General features: G+C 39.8%; 1 protein-coding gene across 2 annotated transcripts; it reads left to right on the forward strand.

The window, feature by feature from the left end:
* The first annotated feature begins 1,853 nt into the window (after positions 1-1,853).
* On the forward strand, positions 1,854-21,571 carry LOC130907217 (involucrin-like). 2 transcript variants are annotated; one of them, XM_057822035.1, is made up of 3 exons: positions 1,854-2,087; positions 3,495-3,610; positions 4,017-4,771. In XM_057822035.1, exons 2-3 carry the CDS (start codon positions 3,580-3,582, stop codon positions 4,652-4,654), a joined length of 669 nt encoding a protein of 222 aa, XP_057678018.1. In that variant the 5' UTR covers positions 1,854-2,087; positions 3,495-3,579; the 3' UTR covers positions 4,655-4,771. The 2 variants fall into 2 exon arrangements, with proteins under 2 accessions (XP_057678018.1, XP_057678019.1); XM_057822036.1 differs by lacking the exon at positions 1,854-2,087 and adding an exon at positions 19,428-21,571 and having other exon boundaries at positions 3,343-3,610; positions 4,017-4,337.
* Positions 21,572-22,082: the final 511 nt, after the last annotated feature.

The raw sequence follows: 22,082 nt of genomic DNA on the forward strand, positions 1-22,082 counted from the left end.
ACTTCAAGTCACCTGAGTGTTTTCAGCCATATCTATTCTTGGCAGGAGCATTTTGATAACCTTTTGGGATACAAAGTATCGCCAAACATCACTATTTAGATATACAGTGGTATGAAAACATATTAGAACCTTTTGGAATTTCTCACATATCTGCATAAACTCACCATCAAATGTGATCTGATCTTTGTCAAAATCACACAGATGAACAGTGTCTGGTTTAACTAAAACCACCCAAACATTTATACAGTAGGTTTTCATATTTTAATGAGGATAATATGAAAACAATGACAGAAGGGTGGAAAAATATGTACGTGAACCATCACATTTAATATTTTGTGCCCGCATATTTTGTAACTGCAGATCAGTCTGGCACATCGATCAGGAGTAATCTTGGTCCATTTTTCTCTTCAAAACTGCTGTAGTTCAGTCAGGGATGCCTGGCATGAATTGCTGTCTTCAGATCATTCCACAGTGTCTTAATAGGGTTCAAGTCTGGACATGGCCACTGCAGAACGTGTATTTTGTTCTTCTGAAACCATTCTGAAGTTGATTTATTTGTGTGTTGTTGATCATTGTCTTGTTGCAGCATCCATCCTCTTTTTAGCTTCAACTGTATGACACACGGCCTTAAGTTTTCCTGCAAAACATCCTTATTAACTTTTGAATTCATTCTTCCATTAATGATTCCAAGTTGTCCAGGCCCTGTTGTAGCAAAACAGCCCCAAATCATGATGCTCCCTCCACCATGCTTCACAATGGGAATGAGGTGTTGATGTTGGTGAGCTGGTCCATTTTTCGTCAACACATGTCGTTATGTGTTACTCCCAAACAATTCAACTTTGGTTTCATCAGTCCACAAAATATTTTAACAAAACTTCTGTGGAGTGTCCACGTGCCTTTTTGCGAACATTAAATGGGCAACAATGTTTTTTTGTTTTTTTTAGAGAGCAGTGGCTTCCTCCGTGGTGTCCTTCAATGAACACCATTCTTGGCCATAGTATTACATATAGTTGATGTGTGCACAGAGAAACTGGACTGTGCCAATGATTTCTGTAAGTCTTTAGCAGACACTCTATGGTTCTTTTTTTTTTTTTTTTACCTCTCTGAGTATTCTGCGCTGAACTCTTGGCATCATCTTAGGTGGACGGCCACTCCTTGGGAGCGAAGCCACAATGCCAAACTCTCTCTATTTGTAGACAACTTCTTTGATTGTCCATTGATGAACATTCAGACTTTTAGAGATGGTTTTGTATCCTTTCCCAGCTTTATACAAATCAACAATCCTTGAACGCAGGTCTTCAAACAAATCTTTTGACCGAGCCATGATGCACATCAGACAATGCTTCTCGTCAATACAGTTCTTACCAGGTGTGTATTTTATAGTGGGCAGGGCAGCCATTTCTTACCAGGTGTGTATTTTATAGTGGACAAGGCAGCTTTAAACCACTTATCAGTGACTGGGCACACACCTGACTTAAAATGTTTGGTAAAAATTGGTTTCAATTGCTCTTTAAGTCTCCTTAGGCAGAGGGTTAACCTTTTTTCCCCCTTTTGCCATTGTTTGCATGCTATCCTCATTAAAATATGAAAACCTATAAATGTTTGGGTGGTTTTAGTTAAAGCAGACACTGTATTTTCATCCGTGTGATTTTGACAAAGATCAGATCACATTTGATGGTGATTTTATTCAGAAATGTGAGAAATTCCAAAAGGTTCAGATACTTTTTCATACCATTGTCTTATCACAGCCCTAATTTACGTCGCTGAAAACTTACTCATGTAAAAAAAAAAAAGGGTTCATTAACAATGATCTGATGACATATGATGTCACAAGGCTTTGTAAGTCATATCAGGTTAGTTATGTAAGAAGAGCTACATATTCTTAATACTACTACATCAATTTTCTGTAATATTGTCATCAAGCTACTTTGACTTAAATTGAAGTTGGACTAATTGTGTGAAAATGTGCGCAAGAACGACGCCAAAGTACAAGGAGGAAGTTCGCCGACCAAAAGAGGAGAATGAGCGAAAACGCCAACAGATGGACACTGTTTCCAAGCAGCCGAAAATTCTGCTACACAGGGCAGGTTTGTTCGTGTCTTACAATGACATTAGGGCTGTCAAAATTATCGCGTTAACTGGCGGTAATTATTTTTTTTAATGAATCATGTTAAAATATTTAACGCACATGCCCCGCTCAAACAGATTAAAATGACAGCACAGTGTCATGTCCACTTGTTACTTGTGTTTTTTGGTGTTTTGTCACCCTCTGCTGGCGCTTGGGTGCCACTGATTTTATGGGTTTCAGCACCATGAGCATTGTGGAATTATTGACATCAACAATGGCGAGCTACTTGTTCATTTTTTGACTGAAAATTTTACAAATTTTATTAAAACGAAAACATTGAGAGGGGTTTTAACATAAAATTTCTCTTACTTGTACTAACATTTATCTTTTAAGAGCTACAAGTCTTTCTATCCATGGATCGCTTTAACAGAATGTTAATGTTAATACCATCTTGTTGATTTATTGTCTTAATAAACAAATATAGTACTTATGTACAGTATGTTGAATGCATATATCCGTCTTGTGTCTTATCTTTCCATTCCAACAATAATTTACAGAAAAATATGGCATATTTTATAGATGGTTTGAATTGCGATTAATTACGATTAATTAAGTTTTGAGCTGTGATTAACTCGATTAAAAATTTTAATCGTTTGACAGCCCTAAATTACATCATTACTAGTTGTATTTCTCCACAATATTTATGTTTATGTACATCTACATTGGTTATAAACATATATATACTTAAGGGTTAAAGTGGGCCAGACCCCTACAGAGCAGTGGCGGTTCTAGATTTTTTTTTTAAACAGGCCAAGGACATGTAACCCTCAGGAGCCTGCTGCCATCTTTGTTCAGTGTTTGTTTTGGTCAACAAGGCAATACGCAGATTATCCTGCATGTGGCGGTAAAAACATCTTTGACACTGTCGAGCAGATATGAACCAGTAATGTTTGTAACAATTCGTATTGAATGCGTGCAAGTAAGGATACAATACATGGAATAATAATTTGAATAACTTTTTTTGAAAAGCCGTTTTAAACACAAAAAGCAGCATTAATATTTAACATATTCTAGAATAGGCCTGAACGATATTGGGGAAAATAATAGCGTTTTGGGGGGGGGGGGGGGTTTAGACTTTTTAATATACTGACGGGACACGTGGCGCAGGGAGGATTAATCGGTCTTTGTCAGGTGACGTAACGCTTGCAAAAGCTGCAGTGCATTTTGGGTTGAATCGCCATTTTGGGTGCATCGCTCACTTACTGTAAACAACTGAGCAGTGAGAATCGTCTTTGCTTTCATCATTGTCTTTGATAAAATGGTACACTCGTGTTGTGTGAAAGGCTGCCATACTAAATCACACAACAAAAATGGCAGCAAAGTGACCACCACGTAAGATTTTTTCGTTTCCCCACTTGGAAAAGAGGTTATGGACGGCAGGTTGAGGAACTAACGAAGAGGCGTCGGATGACCTGGCCTGGGTCGCAGCGGTGAGACGGAAGGGTGACTTCATGCGTGTTTGCTCTCGGCATTTTCATAAAGGCAAGTCAGAGCTTTTTTTTTAAGTATTGATACTGAATATGCCGTTTTTTGTTTTCTAAAGTCGCTATTTTCTCATTGGCTAACCTTAGCTAGCTAGCCAGCCTCACTTGTAAACTGCAGGCAAAGAGGAGGGCAGAGGAAATGGGTTAACCTGTTCGTGATAAATCAGTGTTTAATTTGTTCAGTCATGGTTTATAAAAACATTACAGAGTGAATGATTTGAAAGATAAAGGTAAACAGCAAAAATGCACAGAAATATTTATCAATGCGTGAGATTTCCTCTTGACATCTGATGGAATGGTTGGATGGGATGGTAGCATGTCTTATTAAGTGGTTATGATTGTGAAATGCCATGGAAACATCCAGTCTTACCTAACTTTCTAAATAAAACCTAACGTGATTGCAGGTGAACCAGCTTATGAAATGATGGAGACTGACCCAGACTGGGCATCATCCCTACATCTGGGACACACATGTGTTACACCGACAAACACTGCACGCTCTGCAAGACGAAGTAAGCGTGAGCAGTTACGGAAAGAGACATTGCAAACACCAGAGATGGGGGTCCAGCAGGATGCAAACATTGAAGAGCTGCAGACCAAGAAGGGACCATCTGAACCTGGTGAAATAAACAGTCACCAACAGAATGAGGAGGGGACACCTGATGCTGAAGAAGAAAGTGGTCAGCTACAGACTGAAGAGGGGACACATGAAGCTGGAGAAGAAGGTGATCAGCTAATCACAGAGGATGAGACGCACAACACCAGTCAGAATTTGACACAGATTGTGATTGACCGTTTTGAAATTTTCACAGAGAAACCATCAAATCTGAAAGCACGTGCCCAAATGTTTTCCAGCTACAAGCACCACCACACTATGAAGTACTTAATAGGCATTACACCCAGGGTAGCCATTTGTTTCTTATCAAAAGGCTGGGGAGGTCGTACAAGTGACAAATTTATAATCCTGAACAGTGGTTTTCTTGATAATTTGTTACCTGGGCACATTGTCTTGGCTGACAGAGGTTTTGACATACAGGAATAGAGCTGGGAATCTCTGGGCACCTAACGATTCGATTACGATTACGATTCAGAGGCTCCGATTTGATTATAAAACGATTATTGATGCACCCCCCTCCTTTTTTTTCTCTTTTTTTTTTTTTTTTTTTTTTTTTAAATGTTTTGTACATTAGTTCCAAAATTCGTTACAAAAGACGGGCTTTAATTCACGCAACAACGCATGGCATCCCCGCATTTCCTTCTTCGCCTGAGTCCTCACAAAGATAACATAAAATTTTGGGAGGGGGGGGGGGGGTTGGGTCGGGCTCGGGCCAGCAAATCAAGTTAATTGATCGGGCTCGGGTCGGGCTTGATTTTTTAGGCCCAAACTAAGGGGGGAAAAAAAGGACATACGTATTCATACAGTCAATGGGACTAAACATACAATTATCCTGCTTCATGTGGTGATGCGCGATAAATTATTTCTTACTGTTAACGTACCAAATCTTATTTTATTGTCCTGACAGCAGGCTTTATTTCTTTGCATGGACATAAGTAAACTGGCTAGAGCTGAAACGAGTACTCGATCAACTCGAGTAACTCGAGTTTAAAAACTGATCCGAGTAATTTTATTCACCTCGAGTAATCGTTTATTTTGACAGCTCTAAGCATCACGTTTTGCTAGGACTACTTTTAATGCGGGACAACGCGCTGTCACGTGCGGAGAGGAAGAAGGGGAAAAAAAAAAACTTACCGCAGCTGACAGCCGCCACAAACGACGCCGACGTTGCTAAATACTAGCCCGCACAATGCTACATTGGTAACAGGTAGCGTCTGGTGCGTCTCATAGAGATCACATGTATGTTGAACTAGATGCGAATTGACAAACTCGGCTGCGTCTGGGCAGCGTTTGTAAACAGCCGCCATCTTAAAGCAGTACATCGCTAAGCGCTAATAAAGAGCGCTAAGTGCTAATAAATAAGATTAATGTTACTGTCGCTACTAGCTCACGTAACGTTAGCCCTGCGGAGGGCTAGGTTTCAATTAACTATGACCACTGTCGATGCGTGGCTAACGTGTCTTACATACAGGCTTTAACATAACATAGCATTGTGGAGTGATCAGGGTGTAAAATAAAAACTCAATAATGCTAACTATCAATTTTAGCTCAGTAGTCATTGCTGGATAAAACACCAAGTAGCACTGGTCCCTAATGTGCTCCAATACAGCCTGTATCATACATTTATTTTGAACACTGCAAAAACTCAAAATCCTATCAGGACTTACAGTTTAGACTAACTTAAAACTTAACTAGAACTTAAAAATGGCTTGACACAAAGAGAAATTCAATTGAAACACGTGGGGAAAAAATCCTAACTTTTAAGTGATGTGTGTTATCAAGCGTAACGGCCTTTTTAGGTAAGATATACACACACACACATATATATATATATATATATATATATATTTTTTAATAAGATCTAAAAGTTTTTTGAGTGAAAGCAGTGAATTAGTCTTTTTTTTAAATTCTAGTTACATCTGAGATGCAATTGTTGGCTGTTTTCAACAATATACATCGAAAATAAAGACATTGATTGACTGAAAATGGTTCAAGATTAGATGAAATGTCTTGTTTTCTCATGTATATGTATAATTGCTCTTCACCTAAAAATATATTTGTTTTATCCGATTACTCGATTAATCGATAGAATTTTCAGTCGATTACTCGATTACTAAAATATTCGATAGCTGCAGCCCTAAAACTGGCATATTGACGCATTCACAAATCACACGATCTGTAAATTCGCTGTCAACAGACCCGTCGCGCTCTACTCGCTGAAACGGTGTTCGATTTCACGGTGAGGGTGGATTTTAATTCCTCATAACTCCGCATGATCATCGCGCATTCCTCCTCCGTGAAGTAAGGTGCCCGTGCCATCGTCACAAGTAGTGTTTGACTCTGGTCTCCGCCCCCTTTTATGTGAACGCGCAGTAACTCTGACTGGGTTGACACAGGTTCGACTAATCAACCTCATAACCAGCGTCGTAGCACCGACTGACCACAAACTAGACAACCAGGTTTTGTCAACTCTGGTTACCCGCTGGTAAACTGGATTACTTCTGGGGAGGTTGAACTCAGTTCGTAGTATAGACCCTACCCACCAACGTCACAAAACCACGTGCTCGCTGTATGGTTCCGCCCACTTGTCCGTCATTTTGTCTCTGTATTAGCATTGGTTTCAATTGATCGAGGAATTTAAAATGCATTTCATGGAAGACCCGGTGCTTTCTGATGCCGTAAACTCACTGGATGTGTTGCATAAAAGGCGTTATGTGGAAAAGCTTCGTTCTATACAGTCGCCAGATCCATATTTGATGCCCAAATCGATGTTTTTCGACCCACTGTCTTCGCCCTGTCTGCCTGACATCTGCTACGCTGATATTTACAATTATCTTGTCCACACAAAATCAGCCTATTCTCACGAAAATTTGAAAAACTTCAAGAGCTTGGAGGCTTATAAATACTTCGTTGCTGGTTGGGTGAAACAGGTCCTCGTCCACAAAAATTCGGCAGGAATCTATCTTGTGCTTGGAAAGGTGAGTTACGAAATTTTCAATTCAAAATCTTTTGTTATTGCTAACATCCACTGTCAAGTCTAATGTATTTCATGTCGTTTGTCAATGGAGTTAAGGCTTTTAATGTTTATATGGTTTAGCGATAGCACTCTCACTACATACATACGTGTATGTTGTCGGCGATTAGCCTAGCAATGATCTTAATTGTGGTTATTTGTCAGACCAAAACCCTCTAAGTATATCTTAAATGCATCTTACCGGATATAAAATGACTACTACATAGTCTGTGGTGATTTTTTGGTGCCCAGTTTTCACGTCGAATTGCAGCCGTCCATTTCGCTCTCCTCTTTGGATCCCTCGGAATACGGTAAAACTTCAAGTCTCTCCTTCTATCTTCTCTGTTAGTGCAACCAACAGCCACACACGCCTTCACCATTTTGATTATTAATGTTAAGGAGCAGAAAAACACGCCGTAAATAGGAGGAATGTACGTAGCCGTAACAGGTTAACACTATGTTTTGACGGACAATTGGGCGGTACCATTCAGGAGAGCGGAGTTGTGACGTCACGTGGGTAAGGTCTATAGGCCACTGCGGTCGAAATGGGAAAGAGATCCTGCACCTAGCCATTCATGAAATGTCCGTGAGCTTCGAGAGATTTATAGTTTTTAAAATGGAAGCGCTGATACCATAAACGAGGGAGTTTTTTTTATATCCAGCGATGAAGTTGGAGGCAGTAATGTGGCGTAGGAGCTACTCCTGTTCTGGTTTGTTTACATCCGTGGTACAATCAAAATGGCGCTTGGAGGCGTGTCCGCTAGTTTGGGCACGTGACTGACAAAGACCGATAGGGGGCCTATCTATCTCTGTCAAAGCTGGAAGAGTGGAAACGCAGACAAAGAGCTTTTTACTTTGAAAATTCTTGTAAATAAAGGCCTAAATCCCTGAATTCCTTATTGTCCCTGACAAAAGTCTTGTCGCTTATCCATTTTGTAGAAACAATTGCTAATAACCTGACTTTTAATTATTCAATTGGTTTCAGAAATGGCTCACATGAAAGCTAAGACCCTCCCAAATGGTGTTGAATGTACAAAAATATATTTGTTTCACTAAAAAAAGATTTGTTATTTAATGAAAACGTAAAGGTCAAATTTTGGCAAGACAAAAGTTTTGTCGCCTAGAGAAAGTAGTGTGAAAATTGAACAAAAAATGTACGTACTTTAAATACAAAAAATGTTACATAACATAAGCGAATTAAGTAGTGGTGCTGTGAGATCCAGGTTTAATATTTTGTATGACTTCCATGGGCTTTGGCAAGGATTCATACAATTTATTGATGAAGTCATCAGGAACATCAAAGAAAGCAGTTTTGCATGCCTCCCAGAGTTCATCAACATTCTTGGGTTTCGTCTTCCATGCTTCCTCTTTCATCCTACCCCAGACATCCTCAATGATGTTCATGTATGGTGACTGGGCTGGCCAGTCCTGGAGGATCTTTATCTTCTTTGTCTTGAGGAACTTTGAGGTAGAGATTGAAGTATTGAAGTAAGCCATCATATTGAAATGGAAGGAGCATCAGACCACTGCAAATCTACCAAGACCCGGCCGTCCTTCCAAACTTTCTTCTCAAACAAGGAGAAAACTGATCAGAGATGCAGCCAAGAGGCCCATGATCACTCTGGATGAACTGCAGAGATCTACAGCTGAGGTGGGAGAGTCTTTCCATAGGACAACAATCAGTCGTACACTGCACAAATCTAGCCTTTATGGAAGAGTGGCAAGAAGAAAGCCATTTCTCAAAGATATCCATAAAAAGTTTCGTTTAAAGTTTGCCACAAGCCACCTGGGAGACAAACCAAACATGTGGAAGAAGGTGCTCTGGTCAGATGAAACCAAAATTGAACTTTTTGGCCACAATGCAAAACGATATGTTTGGCGTAAAAGCAACACAGCTCATCACCCGGAACACACCATCCCCACTGTCAAACATGGTGGTGGCAGCATCATGGTTTGTGCCTGCTTTTCTTCAGCAGGGACAGGGAAGATGGTTAAAATTGACGGGAAGATGGATGCAGCCAAATACAGGAACATTCTGGAAGAAAACCTGTTGGTATCTGCACAAGACCTGAGACTGGGACGGAGATTTATCTTCCAACAGGACAATGATCCAAAACATAAAGCCAAATCTACAATGGAATGGTTCAAAAATAAACGTATCCAGGTGTTAGAATGGCCAAGTCAAAGTCCAACAGGACAATGATCCAAAACATAAAGCCAAATCTACAATGGAATGGTTAAAAAATAAACGTATCCAGGTGTTAGAATGGCCAAGTCAAAGTCCAGACCTGAATCCAATCGAGAATCTGTGGAAAGAGCTGAAGACTGCTGTTCACAAACTCTCCATCCAACCTCACTGAGCTCGAGCTGTTTTGCAAGGAAGAATGGGCAAGAATGTCAGTCTCTCGATGTGCAAAACTGATAGAAACATACCCCAAGCGACTTGGAGCTGTAATTGGAGCAAAAGGTGGCGCTACAAAGTATTAACGCAAGGGGGCCGAATAATATTGCACGCCCCACTTTTCAGTTTTTTATTTGTTAAAAAAAGTTTAAATTATCTAATAAATTTTGTTCCACTTCACGATTGTGTCCCACTTGTTGTTGATTCTTGACAAAAAAAATAAAATTTTATATCTTTATGTTTGAAGCCTGAAATGTGGCGAAAGGTTGCAAGGTTCAAGGGGGCCGAATACTTTTGCAAGGCACTGTATTTTAAAGAAAAAGTCTTAGCCAAAGTTATTTTTATTTTGTTTTTCAAAATATCTACATTTCAGAATATTGTATTTTCTATTTTTGAGCAGAATTCTAGATTTGTATAGGCAAGGCAAGGCAAGGCAAATTTATTTATATAGCACAATTCAACACAAGGCAATTCAAAGTGCTTTACATCACATGAAGACCATAAAAATCACATTTAAATCAACACAGCGTAAAAACCAAGACAAATGATCGCATTTAATCACAGAATAAAAATAAATAAATACAAATAAAACAAAAATAAAAATAAAGCAAAAACTACTACTACTAATAATCATTGAAATCAGCAATGGAGATAAGCACAAGAGGAATAGAAGGCAGGTAGGTTGAAATATATAGACAGTTATGGATATGCAGTGCCAAACAAAAGCGTTTTTAGCGCTGATTTAAAGGAGCTAACAGTTTGAGCATACTTCAGACGTTCGGGTAACTTGTTCCAGAAGTGAGGAGCATAATAACTAAATGCTGGCCTACCCTGCTTGGTTCTTGTTCTTGGAACATGCAGAAGACCCGTTCCAGACGACCTTAGGGGTCTAGATGTCTCATAGGAATCTAACAAGTCAAGCATGTATTTTGGTCCAAGGCCATTAAGTGTTTTGTAGACAAGCAGTAGTATTTTATAGTCTATCCTTTGACTCACTGGAAGCCAGTGTAAGGATTTCAAAACCGGTGTAATGTGGTCCAGTTTCCTTGTATTTGTGAGTACTCTGGCTGCAGCATTCTGTAGTAGCTGCAGCTTCCTGATTTTTTTATCAAGACCTGTAAATACACCATTGCAATAGTCCAATCTACTGAAAATGAATGCATGCATAAGTTTTTCCATGTCTTGTTGAGTCAGAAGACCCTTAATTCTGGTTATATTTTTTAGGTGGTAATAAGCGGATTTAGTGACGGACTTTAGATGGCTATCAAATTTTAGGTCTGAGTCAATAATTACGCCAAGGTTTCTGACTTGATTTGTAGCTGTAAGTGACATTGTGCTAAGTTGGCTGCTTATCTTTGACCTTTCCTTTTTTGGCCCAAAAATGATCACCTCTGTCTTCTCCACATTTAACTGGAGAAAATTCTGGCACATCCATTCATTGATTTGACGAATGCATTTACTCAGGGAGACTAAGGGACTATAATCATGTGGGGACACAGAAATGTACAGTTGTGTGTCATCTGCATAGGCGTGATAGGAGATGTCATACTGTTCCATTATCTGAGCTAACGGAAGCATATAGATGTTAAATAAGAGTGGTCCAAGAATTGACCCTTTAGGGACTCCACACGTGAATTTGGTTCGTTCTGACTGATAGTTTCCAATTGACACAAAGAAATCTCTATCATGTAAATAGGATGTGAACCACTGAAGAATAGTGTCAGTAAGCCCTACCCACTGTTCCAATTTGCTGAGTAGTATGTTGTGATCAACCGTGTCAAATGCGGCGCTGAGATCCAATAGTAGCAGAACAGATGATTTGCCTGCATCGGTATTCCGACGAATATCATTTAGGACTTTGATAAGCACGGTCTCGGTGCTGTGTTGTGGCCGAAATCCAGACTGAAATGAGTTAAAAAGATTGTTTTGCATCATAAAAGTCTGGATCTGTTCAAACACAACCCTTTCGATAATTTTCCCCAGGAATGTCAGATTTGATATTGGCCTGTAATTACTAATGGTTGAAGCATCCAGATTAGTTTTTTTTAGGAGAGGTTTTATTACTGCAGTTTTTAAAGTCTGAGGAAACTCTCCTGTTTGGAGGGAAGTATTTATAATCTGAAGTATGTCTGGGGCTATGCAATGAAAAACAGTTTTGAAAAAGTTTGAAGGAAGGATGTCAAGGCAGCATGTTGTGGGCTTTAATTTCGACACAATTTCTGTTAAAGTGGCATAGTCCAGGAGGCTAAACTGTCTAAGATTGACATGGGGGACATTTTGGGAGGCGTTTAGTGTAACATTTGTTAATCCGGAGTTGCACACAGTCTGTCTAATCTTTAGTACTTTGTGTGTAAAGAATGCTGCGAAATTATTACAGGACACCTCAGATGCTAATTCCTGAGGTGTTGATGCTTGTGGGTTTGTCAGTTTGTCAACAACAGAAAATAGTGTGCGAGTATTGTTGGTGTTTCTACTAATGATCTCTGAAAAATATGATTGTCTAGCATTTTTCAGTTCCTGGTTGTATTTGCGAAGACTCTCTTTGTAGATATCATAAAAAACTAGGAGTTTGTTTTTTCGCCATCTGCGTTCTGCTCGTCTACAAACTTGCTTTTGTTTTATAGCTAGTATGGCATTTCTCCAGGGTGACCTCTTCTTTCTTGACAAAGTTTTTGTCTTAATCGGGGCAATACTGTCCATTACAGTCATCAGACTGGAACTGAAACTATTTACAAGTTCTTCCACTGGAGCTATTGTAGGGGTTAATGATGAGGCATAGGCCTGTGTGAATAACGCACATGTGTTATCACTTATGTAACGCTTCCTAATTACCTCTGTTTCCCTTTTCAGAGGATGGACAGGGGTGGTCATTTTAAACATAATGCAGTAGTGATCAGACAGAGCAACATCATTCACTGTGACCTCAGAGATGTTAAGACCTTTGGATATTATTACATCCAGTATGTGCCCTCTGTTATGTGTTGGAACTGTGACATGCTGAGATAAACCAAATGTATCCAAAATATTTAAAAGCTCTCTAGCACATCCTTCTTCAGGATTATCAACATGAATGTTAAAGTCACCCACTAAAACAACACAAAGTCCATGCAGACGGAAGACAGTATTTTGGTAAGCTCATCAAAAAACATTGTGTTATACTTCGGTGGTCTGTAAATTGTTACCAAGGCAGTTCTGCAAGGGCTAATGTTCCACAAAAGTGTGTAATAAACAACTAGCACATTTATATTTTGCATTTTGTTTTCTTACTGTACCGAAAATGAACCGAACCGTGACCTCAAAACCGAGGTACGTACCCAACCGAGATTTTTGTGTATCGTTACACCCCTAGTATATACATATATACGTTTTGGTGCGAACTTTACTTGTTGTGTGTGGAGGAAAAAGAAGGATGAGTACAATCCCAAGAACACCATCCCCACTGTGAAGTATGGGGTTGGAAACCTCATGCTTTGGGGCTTTTTGGCAAAGGGGACAGGACGACTGTACTGTATAAAGCAGAGGATGAATGGTAAAATGTATCATCAGATTTTGAGCCACAACCTCCTTTCCTTAGTCAGATACTTGAAGATGAGTCGTGGCTGGATCTTCCATCATGAAAATGATCCAAAGCACACACCTAAGCTGACCAAGGAAGGGCTGCGTAAAAAGCAAATCAAGGTTCTGGAATGGCTTAGCCAGTCTCCAGACATCAATCCAATAGAAAACCTTTTGATGGAGCTGAAACGACAGCCCCGAAACCTGATAGATCTAGAGAAGATTTGTGTGGAGGAATGGCCCAAAGTCCCTTGTTTTCCAAAATTTCCAGGTTCGCGGTGAATCAGTAACAGGCACACTTTTGCTCAATAGACAATGTTTATTGATTAGAAAATGCAGAATAAATGAGATTTATTGATTACAATCTCACAAGAGCAAGCAAACAAGTATCAACAAATGTCAACGATGACGCTAGATTTGAGTTTGTCAACCCCAGAATCCCCGTGTTACCGTTACATCAAAACAAAATTGCCCCTTTAGCAATGAAAATTGCTTACCGTGACAAGTGAGTGGGAAGCCAGCAACACTCCAGTAAAGCGGTAAAAGGACAAAGCTGGGCGATCCGTACGCTTAATCCACCAGCGGACTTCACGGGTCGCCCGGAAACGTCAGCTTTTGTAAAGACGCACCCCTTGGAGACGGAGAGGCCAACTTCCGCCTCCGAGCGGCGCGACCCCGTCCAGTGACTAACATTAAAGCTACTTTTGGTTCAGCCCCCTTGAAAAAGGACTTTTCACATGGGACAAATGAGCTGTGCTGCAACAGATGCAACAAATGGTAAATATTATGGGTGCAAAACAAGTTATCTCGTGAGATTTCGTCCTAGCTATGGAACTCAGGCGCGTACTATGGTGCAAAACAAGTTATCTCGTGAGATTCCCTACTCAAGCGCGTCTCCTAACTATGGGAACAAGGTGAAAACAATAGATGATGTTACAATCTATATCACAGAAGCAATCATACATCACAAAGGCGTAATGTAATATTTTCCCCATCATCCCTGTTTCCATATGTGAATACCTGGTGAAGAACTACAGAAAGTGTCTGACCTCTGTAATTGCAAACATAGGCTTCTACACTAAATATTAGAACTGATTTTCTCAGGGGTTAGGGTTAGGGTTTATGAAAGTTATGAACCCCCAGTACATTAAAAATAAACTAGATACTTTTTAAAACTTTCCTTTTTTCCCATTAAAAATGAATGGGCACGTTTGTGTCAAATATCCGGGAAACCGTACATTTTTTCAAAACATTTTCCTTGACACTTTTATTCCCCTCGCCCTCCCGGAATTTTTGATGCCCACATTGTGTGATCTGGTCAAAAATTGAAGGAGTAGATACACTTTGAAACTTGACTTTTTTTCCCATTCAAAATGAATGGGTACGTTTTTGGCAAATTTCCAGGGGATCGTAAATGTTTTCCAAATTCTGTGCATAACTTTAATGCCCCTCATCGTCCTGGAATTTTTGATGCCCAAATTGTGTGATTTGGTCAAAAATTGTAGGACTAGATACATTTTGATTTTTTTTTTCTCATTCAAAAATAATGGGCAAGTTTTTGTCAAATTTCCGGGAAACCGTACATTTTTTCCAAATTCTGTATAAAAATTTTATGCCCCTCACCGTCACGGAATTTTTTTGATACCTAAATTATGTAATTTGGTTAAAAATTGTAGGACTAGATACATTTTGAAAATTGCTTTTTTTTCCCGGAAAATTGCCATTTGCGGCGCAACAGAAAATTTTTCGGAGCAGTTTGAAAAATTCCCTGCGTCGTGCAAAAATTCCGGATGTGTCGATACTTGAATGGTGCCGATCGGTCAAGCAGTTCAGGCTGCGCGGCGCGCCGAAGGAATCCCATTCAAAAAAAAAAAAAAAGAAACAGAATAACATTGTCTGGGTCTTTTTCAAAGACCCAGATAATTATTGAAAAATCATACAATGTGAGTTCTGGATTTTTTGTTTTAGATCATGTCTCTATGAGTGGAAATTCATCGATGATTGAAATTTCAGACCTCTACCTATTTTCTAAGTGGGTGAATTTGAAAATCACAAGCGGTGCAAATACCTCTGCTCCTCCCTGTATATGCACACACACAAGGTGTGCCCTCCAGGACACAAATGCTAGGCCAGTCTTTTGGCCCAGGTATGGGAGTCACGGTTCGGTACGGTTTCACTACTACAGGAAAAACAAAAGGGCTTTTTTTTTTAATCCATAGACTTCACCATCAGTTGACAAGACAGCTCCCACAAACATTGCACCATGTCTTCCAGATGGGGGGCCGACCCAGGCAAAGTATTTGGCTTTCACTGTGATAAACTCAAACACACGCTGTGTTCAAACGCCAGATTTAGGTGGAAAAAGGACGAAAGTTATACTGCCTACAAGCAGGCAGGAGTGTATCAAGAATTATTTGGTCGAGGATTCAAGGTAATTAATATATAAAATAGCCCCATGCATGCACTTTGAAACGTGAAAAAAATGCATGGAAAAAATGTATGAAATATTTATGTAAAATGAATGATAAGTTGATAACTGCCTGTTTTTTTGCTTTTAGCCAAGAATCTTGACTGTTCTATGTTCATATCTAAAAATTCATAATTCACATAATAATGGTATTTAAGACTTTCTTTTTATCCTGACGTACGCACTTTAAAGCGGAAATGTGAACTAAGGTTGGACAACCATGTTTTTGAATAATGTCAATGGCTAAACAATTATAAGCATATTTTTGTTATTTTTTTTAACGCAACCCTTCCAGATTCTTTGTTTAACCCAGTACTTCTCAAATGGTGGGGCGCGCCCCCCCAGGGGGGCGCAGAGCGATGCCAGGGGGGGCGCGAGTGACCTCGGGGAACATGCTTTTTTTTTCTTCTTTTTTTTTTGCCGTACTAGAATAAAGTGTACTTGCACATCCACTCCGTGGGTGGCAGTGGCGCTCTCATTTTCAAAGTGCGTGCAGTATTTTTGAAGTAAGCAAGAGCACACGGAAGCGACTCATGCAGAGCTGGACTCACGCAGCGACCCGCTGTCTTCTTCGGTTCTCACGTGTCCGGCCGAGAAGTGCCGTTTTCGGCTTGGGATCGTCACGACCACCGCCCTCACCTACGGTTCTCCCTCGGCCGCCGAGAATGCGCTTTTTTCGGGCCGTTTGCCTTTGACTTTTAATATAGTGGGAAATGAGGAAAGACCACTGTTTACTGAGTCTAAAAATGATTATAGCGGAGAAGCCAAATCAGTTAAGATGCCACTTAAAGACATTAGACCTCAATCTCATTGATAAGCCGCTTGATTGTTTTTCAGCGAAAACGTGCCGAATATTGCCAATTGTCACAATCGTCCTGCTTTGTCAGTGTTATATCAGTAAACCAGTGAGCACTGTGGTGAATCAGCGAAAATAAAAACTTTCCTTCTGTCCAAAGACCTTTTTCCCCCCTTCTATTCAGTTTTGTTTTTTTTCGGTCAAATTTTTTGGCATGTTGTCCTGAAGAGTAAATGTTTCTAATCAATTTGAATTTGTTATTATTTACTGATTTTATTACATTTTATTTTTCAGTATCAAATGGTCAAAAATGTACCTTGAGTGTATTTTTACAGTTTGGATGTGACTTTTTTTTCATTTTTTATTTTTTTTTTAACTTCAGGCAAATTGATGCGCGTTAAGTCTTTTCTGTTACAAGCAACACAATGTTAAAAAAGTTATACTTTATTATAAGTTGATCTATGTTACTTTTTTTCTTTAATAGAAAAAAAAGGACACAATGTTAGGCCGAGGCGTACTTATAATAGTAATATAGACGAATGATACTATTTACAGTGGCGGCAGAGAGTTGGGGGGGCGCGAAACATTTACGTCTTCCTTGGGGGGGCGTAACAGAAAATAATTGAGAAGCACTGATCTATGTTACTTTTTTTCTTTAATAGAAAAAAAAGGACACAATGTTAGGCCGAGGCGTACTTATAATAGTAATATAGACGAATGATACTATTTACAGTGGCGGCAGAGAGTTGGGGGGGCGCGAAACATTTACGTCTTCCTTGGGGGGGCGTAACAGAAAATAATTGAGAAGCACTGGTTTAACCCATAGCAACGCCCTTGACAACGAAAATGCTTTTCTTCGGCAATCTTCGGAAATCTTCCGAAATTACATCACACTAAGAAGCACGAGGGAAGTCCGCCATAGAACAGTATTGTTTGTTGCATTGCTTCTCGGTAAGATGCCACGGCGGTGTGTGGTGATGTTTTGTTCTCACGCAAACGAAAAGTTGTATGAGTGGCCAAAGGACAGCAGGGCATGTAAATGGACATCTTCGCACGAAGCGAATGAATTTCACGCCATCATCGAGTAGTGTTCTCTGCTACAAACACTTCAAAGATGCCTGCTTCCTTAACCGGTCTGCTTATGATCAAGGATTTGCCAAAAAGTGTGATTTTTGGATAGATGGCTGATGACTTTGTCGAAGCAGAGCTGCCAACTGTTGTGGAATGAACAGTAAAAGCTAGAGACGTTATCCAAAAGCTAACTCGTGGCAATCCCCGATCATAATTGTTGTTGCGTTCGCTAGGTTCAGCGTGTTTAAATTGTGCTTCATGTACGATCTTGTCCGAAAGGGTTAATCCACTGTTAATCAGGAAAGGGGTGTGGATGTGCCTATAAGCGGGTCGGCGTCGCGATAATTCACGGTCACGTTCCCGTAAGAGACACACCGCCGGTGAGTTTGTGCACATTTATTTGTATATGTATTATGCATTTCCACCTTCATGCTTCAATCATTGCATTGCATTTGTACGGTTCGGCGTTTCTTTCACGGTGATTGCTTGATAGACTTGTAGTTTGTGTTTTACGAGAGCCACTGACAGGTGACAGTTGACGAACAAGTGTGTTGGTTTTAATGTCTCGCAGCGAATCAGCGAGTGTGCAGGTCTCGCAGTGAATCATGGGAAATGTAGTCTCAGGACAACACTGAAGTGGTGATTTGTAATCTCTTCGCTTGTGTGAAAAAACTACATTTCCTCATGCCATTAGACGCCACTTCCTGCCGAGAGCCCCAAGCTGTGTTCGTACTGTTAACTCCATGTGTTAATAAAGAAACAAAGTTGTCAGCACGTCGTGTGTTCGATACCTTTGTCAACAAAAAGCTCATAACAAGACACTATGCATGATCCGTTTAAGAGACGCTGGGACTGGAGAGCTGTGAGTAGTAGGAGGCGAGGGGAAGATGAGCGAGAAGCAAAACTTTGCGGTCAAATGTGGCGGCAGTCCACTATTATTTTGTTTTCTTATTGTTGCCACAATAAAGTGGAGAAAGCCATCAATGACTCATCTCCTTCTTTCCCTCCAACGCTTTTATCTTATTATTTTATATGCACGAGAGCTGCTGGATCTGCCAAAATGAACATGAAGTCTGATTATTATTTTTTTAAACAATGCCATCAGATAGACAAAAACATACAATTATGTGCAAATGCCTGCATCTACAAATCATGAAAATAATAACAGCCTATATCTTACCAATGTTGTAATCTCGATGGGTCTTGTCTCCATTCCATGTCAGGTAGTTTAGGCACATTTTTTGCACCCTGATTAGCGTTTGGCTAATACATGTTTGGTCTAACATGAAATTCCAACTTCCTCTTCTTCCTCCAACTCTTTATAAACTTGGATCTTCTCCCTTGCGCTCGATCTATTGCTTATATCGCTGTTTGAAGGGCTTTGTATGGCGGCCGTATGGAGAGCTGCCATCGCTGTTCTTGGTGTGACGTATCACTTCCGGGTTCGTCCCCTTTCAGGCTCGAACTTCGGAAACGCGATTATTTTGTCAAATATACAGTACAACATATAAATTATTTTTTCATGGTGTATTTGTTGGACAATGTTTAATTACTTTAATTGTGACCCTATTTGGCATGTTATGAAATTACTTCACATTTCTGCTTTATGGGGTACTCCAGAATTATTTGGGAATTTAAAATATATTTTCAAGCGTTCTTTTTCTTAGTTAAAAAGAAATGGTCTCAGGACAAGTACATTTCTCAGAAACTACATGATGATGCAAAATTTGAAGGGCAGCACATAAATTGTTCTCCAATTCTGGATTGACTCATATGTTCCAAAAAACCACAACCAAATATTTACATGAACAATTAAACCCAACATCAAAGTTACACAATGAGACTTCACTGTGCAACGTTTGATAAATTATGTCTTTGGTTTCATGTTTCCTGCAGATGTCAATGAAGTTCCTCTTCGTGCAGGGCAGGAGAAGCCGCGTCCCTGCCAGATTAAAGAGGAAAAGGAACTGGAGACCGCCAGCGTTGAAGAGGAAGAAGAACAAGAGCTCCACATTAAGGAGCAGGAGGAGTAGCCAGAGCCCGTTACATTGAGGCTAAGATGAGATGTCATCCTTAATAAAATGCAAGTCCTAATTCATCAGTGTTAAGAAAGCACATTTTCTACGCAAACTATTTTAAAGTTCACTCTTGTAGAATAGAATAGAATAGAATAGAATAGAATAGAATAGAATAGAATAGAATAGAATAGAATAGAATAGAAAGCTGTCATTGTCCTCGTATAAAGTACAACGAGATTTATAATGTAACTATGAAAATTAGAGATGCCGATCACGTCATTTTTAAAGTATCGGAATCGGCAAAAAAATATCGGCCATGCCTTTTTTTAGTATATATATATACAGTGATACCTCAGCTCACGAACGCTTAAGCTCACGAACTTTTCGCCTCAAGAACATTAAATTCGCGAGCATATAGTCTCTGCTGACGAACTAGTTTTCGGCGGACGAACCAATTCACGCGGTCGAAAAGCGCCACGAGAAGCTGACGCACGCTCACGGCGTCCCAGTTCGTCCCCTCACTTTCGTTGAGTACGGACGTGGTTTGTGTTTGATAGACATTTTGGACCATATTGAGTGTACTTTTGCTATTATGGGACCGAAAAAGTTACCTACAGTCCTTATGGAAGGTGACTCGTGTTACCAATTCGCCCTCGACTGGTAATTGGCGGTGCTTTCAGCTTCCCACCGTAGTGAGAAGTGGACCGGCGAGTCACGTTGGCTCGTTGTCGTCGGTTGTCTTCGGTTCGCCCGATTTCCTCTCCAGAAAGGAGGCGGCGTGCATACAAACACCCAGAGGCGTCGGATGGCTTTTATTAACAACCAAAAGCATGTGGGGGGCACAGCAGTGGAGTCTACGCTAACTGCGCACTTTGCCGGTAACTCTCCTTCCAAACAGTAACTCCCTCCCTCCCTCCTCCTCCCACTCCATTCCATCAAGCCATCAACTACCATCACAAAGGTAAATAAAACGACTTTATTATACAGTACAGTTTATTTCTTTAATTATAATACAATAGCACATTTATTATACATAAAATAAGGTATATTTTTGTGTAGTTTTAAGGCTTATTTAGTAGAAAATTATGTTTTATGGGGACCTGGGAACGGATTATTCTCATTTTAATGGTTTCTTATGGGAAATAAATGTTCGGAAGACGAACTTTTCGCCTTACACACACTTTCTGGGAACCAATTATGTTCGTGAGCTGAGGTATCACTGTATATATTTTAATTAAATCGTTTTTTGTAATTGTATTTAACGTTACAGACATAATATGTTACACTCATCCAGAGTCTTTAGTTTAGGCTTACGGTAGGGTTATCAAAAATATCCCGATAACGGCGGCAATTAATTTATTAAAAAATGTGTCACGTTAAAATAATTAACGCAATTAATGTATGCGCTGCACGACCTTCTCACTCATTGTCACGCTCAATCTGTAATGACGCCGTTTTACCTATATAGAGAAAAATAAGGCAGCGCTAAATGAGTTGAATGAATTTTGGCAGCCTTTGGAGCCTTTCTTCAATTGGCTAAAGCCTTGCAATTCCTCTCCCTATGATTAGAAATATCATGGGAAACAATGTGGGGAAGCAAGGTGACAGTTGATCTTTGTCTTAACACCTTAAGTTATTTCCCAAAGCAGAGAAAATATATCCATTGGTAGCACGACGCGCAGTCATGGTTCCACTTCCCATCATGCATTGGGGCATGGCTGCAGTATCATTTACTGAAAGCTCAACAAATACACTAGATGGCAATGTTTAGTCACAATATACAAAGTCAAAGTCTTTCTATCCGTGGATCCCTCTCACAGAAAGAATGTTAATAATGTAAATGCCGTCTTGAGGATTTATTGTCATAATAAACAAATACAGTACTTATGTACTGTATGTTGAATGTATATATTCGTCCGAGTTTTATTCATTTTTTTCTTAATGCATTGCCAAAATGTATATGATTGGGAAAAATTATCGGGAATGATTGGAATTGAATCGGGAGCAAAAAAAAGCAATCGGATCGGGAAATATCGGGATCGGTAGATACTCAAACTAGGGCTGTCAAAATTATCGCGTTAACGGGCGTTAATTAATTTTTTAAAATTAATGACGTTAAAATATTTGACGCAATTAACGCATGCACTCAATGACCAGCTCGCACATTGCCTCAAACAGATTACAATGAGGCCGTTTATGGACATTAAGAGTGAAGAGAATGCCACCGGCCGCTTGGGTGCAGCGCCGTTCCATACTAATGTTATTTCTTCTAAACGTGGGAGAATTAGTAGATGTGAGATGTTTATGCTGTATGCACAATGCAATGCAAATTGCTATTTGTGCTCCACAAATATTTCGGTGTTTTCTTTCTTTTAGTGGCAATTATGTGTCTGTTGTTGTATTTTGGGTAAGATATGTACAGAGATATATATTTTATAAAGGCGAGTGGACACAGGCGTTCTTTGGAACGCACCGTTTATTGGCATAAGCTTCGGCAACTCCTTCACAACAAACATAAGTATCGTTTAGTTAA

The sequence above is a fragment of the Corythoichthys intestinalis genome, chromosome 19 (genome assembly GCF_030265065.1).
Source record: "Corythoichthys intestinalis isolate RoL2023-P3 chromosome 19, ASM3026506v1, whole genome shotgun sequence".
NCBI lineage: Eukaryota > Metazoa > Chordata > Actinopteri > Syngnathiformes > Syngnathidae > Corythoichthys > Corythoichthys intestinalis.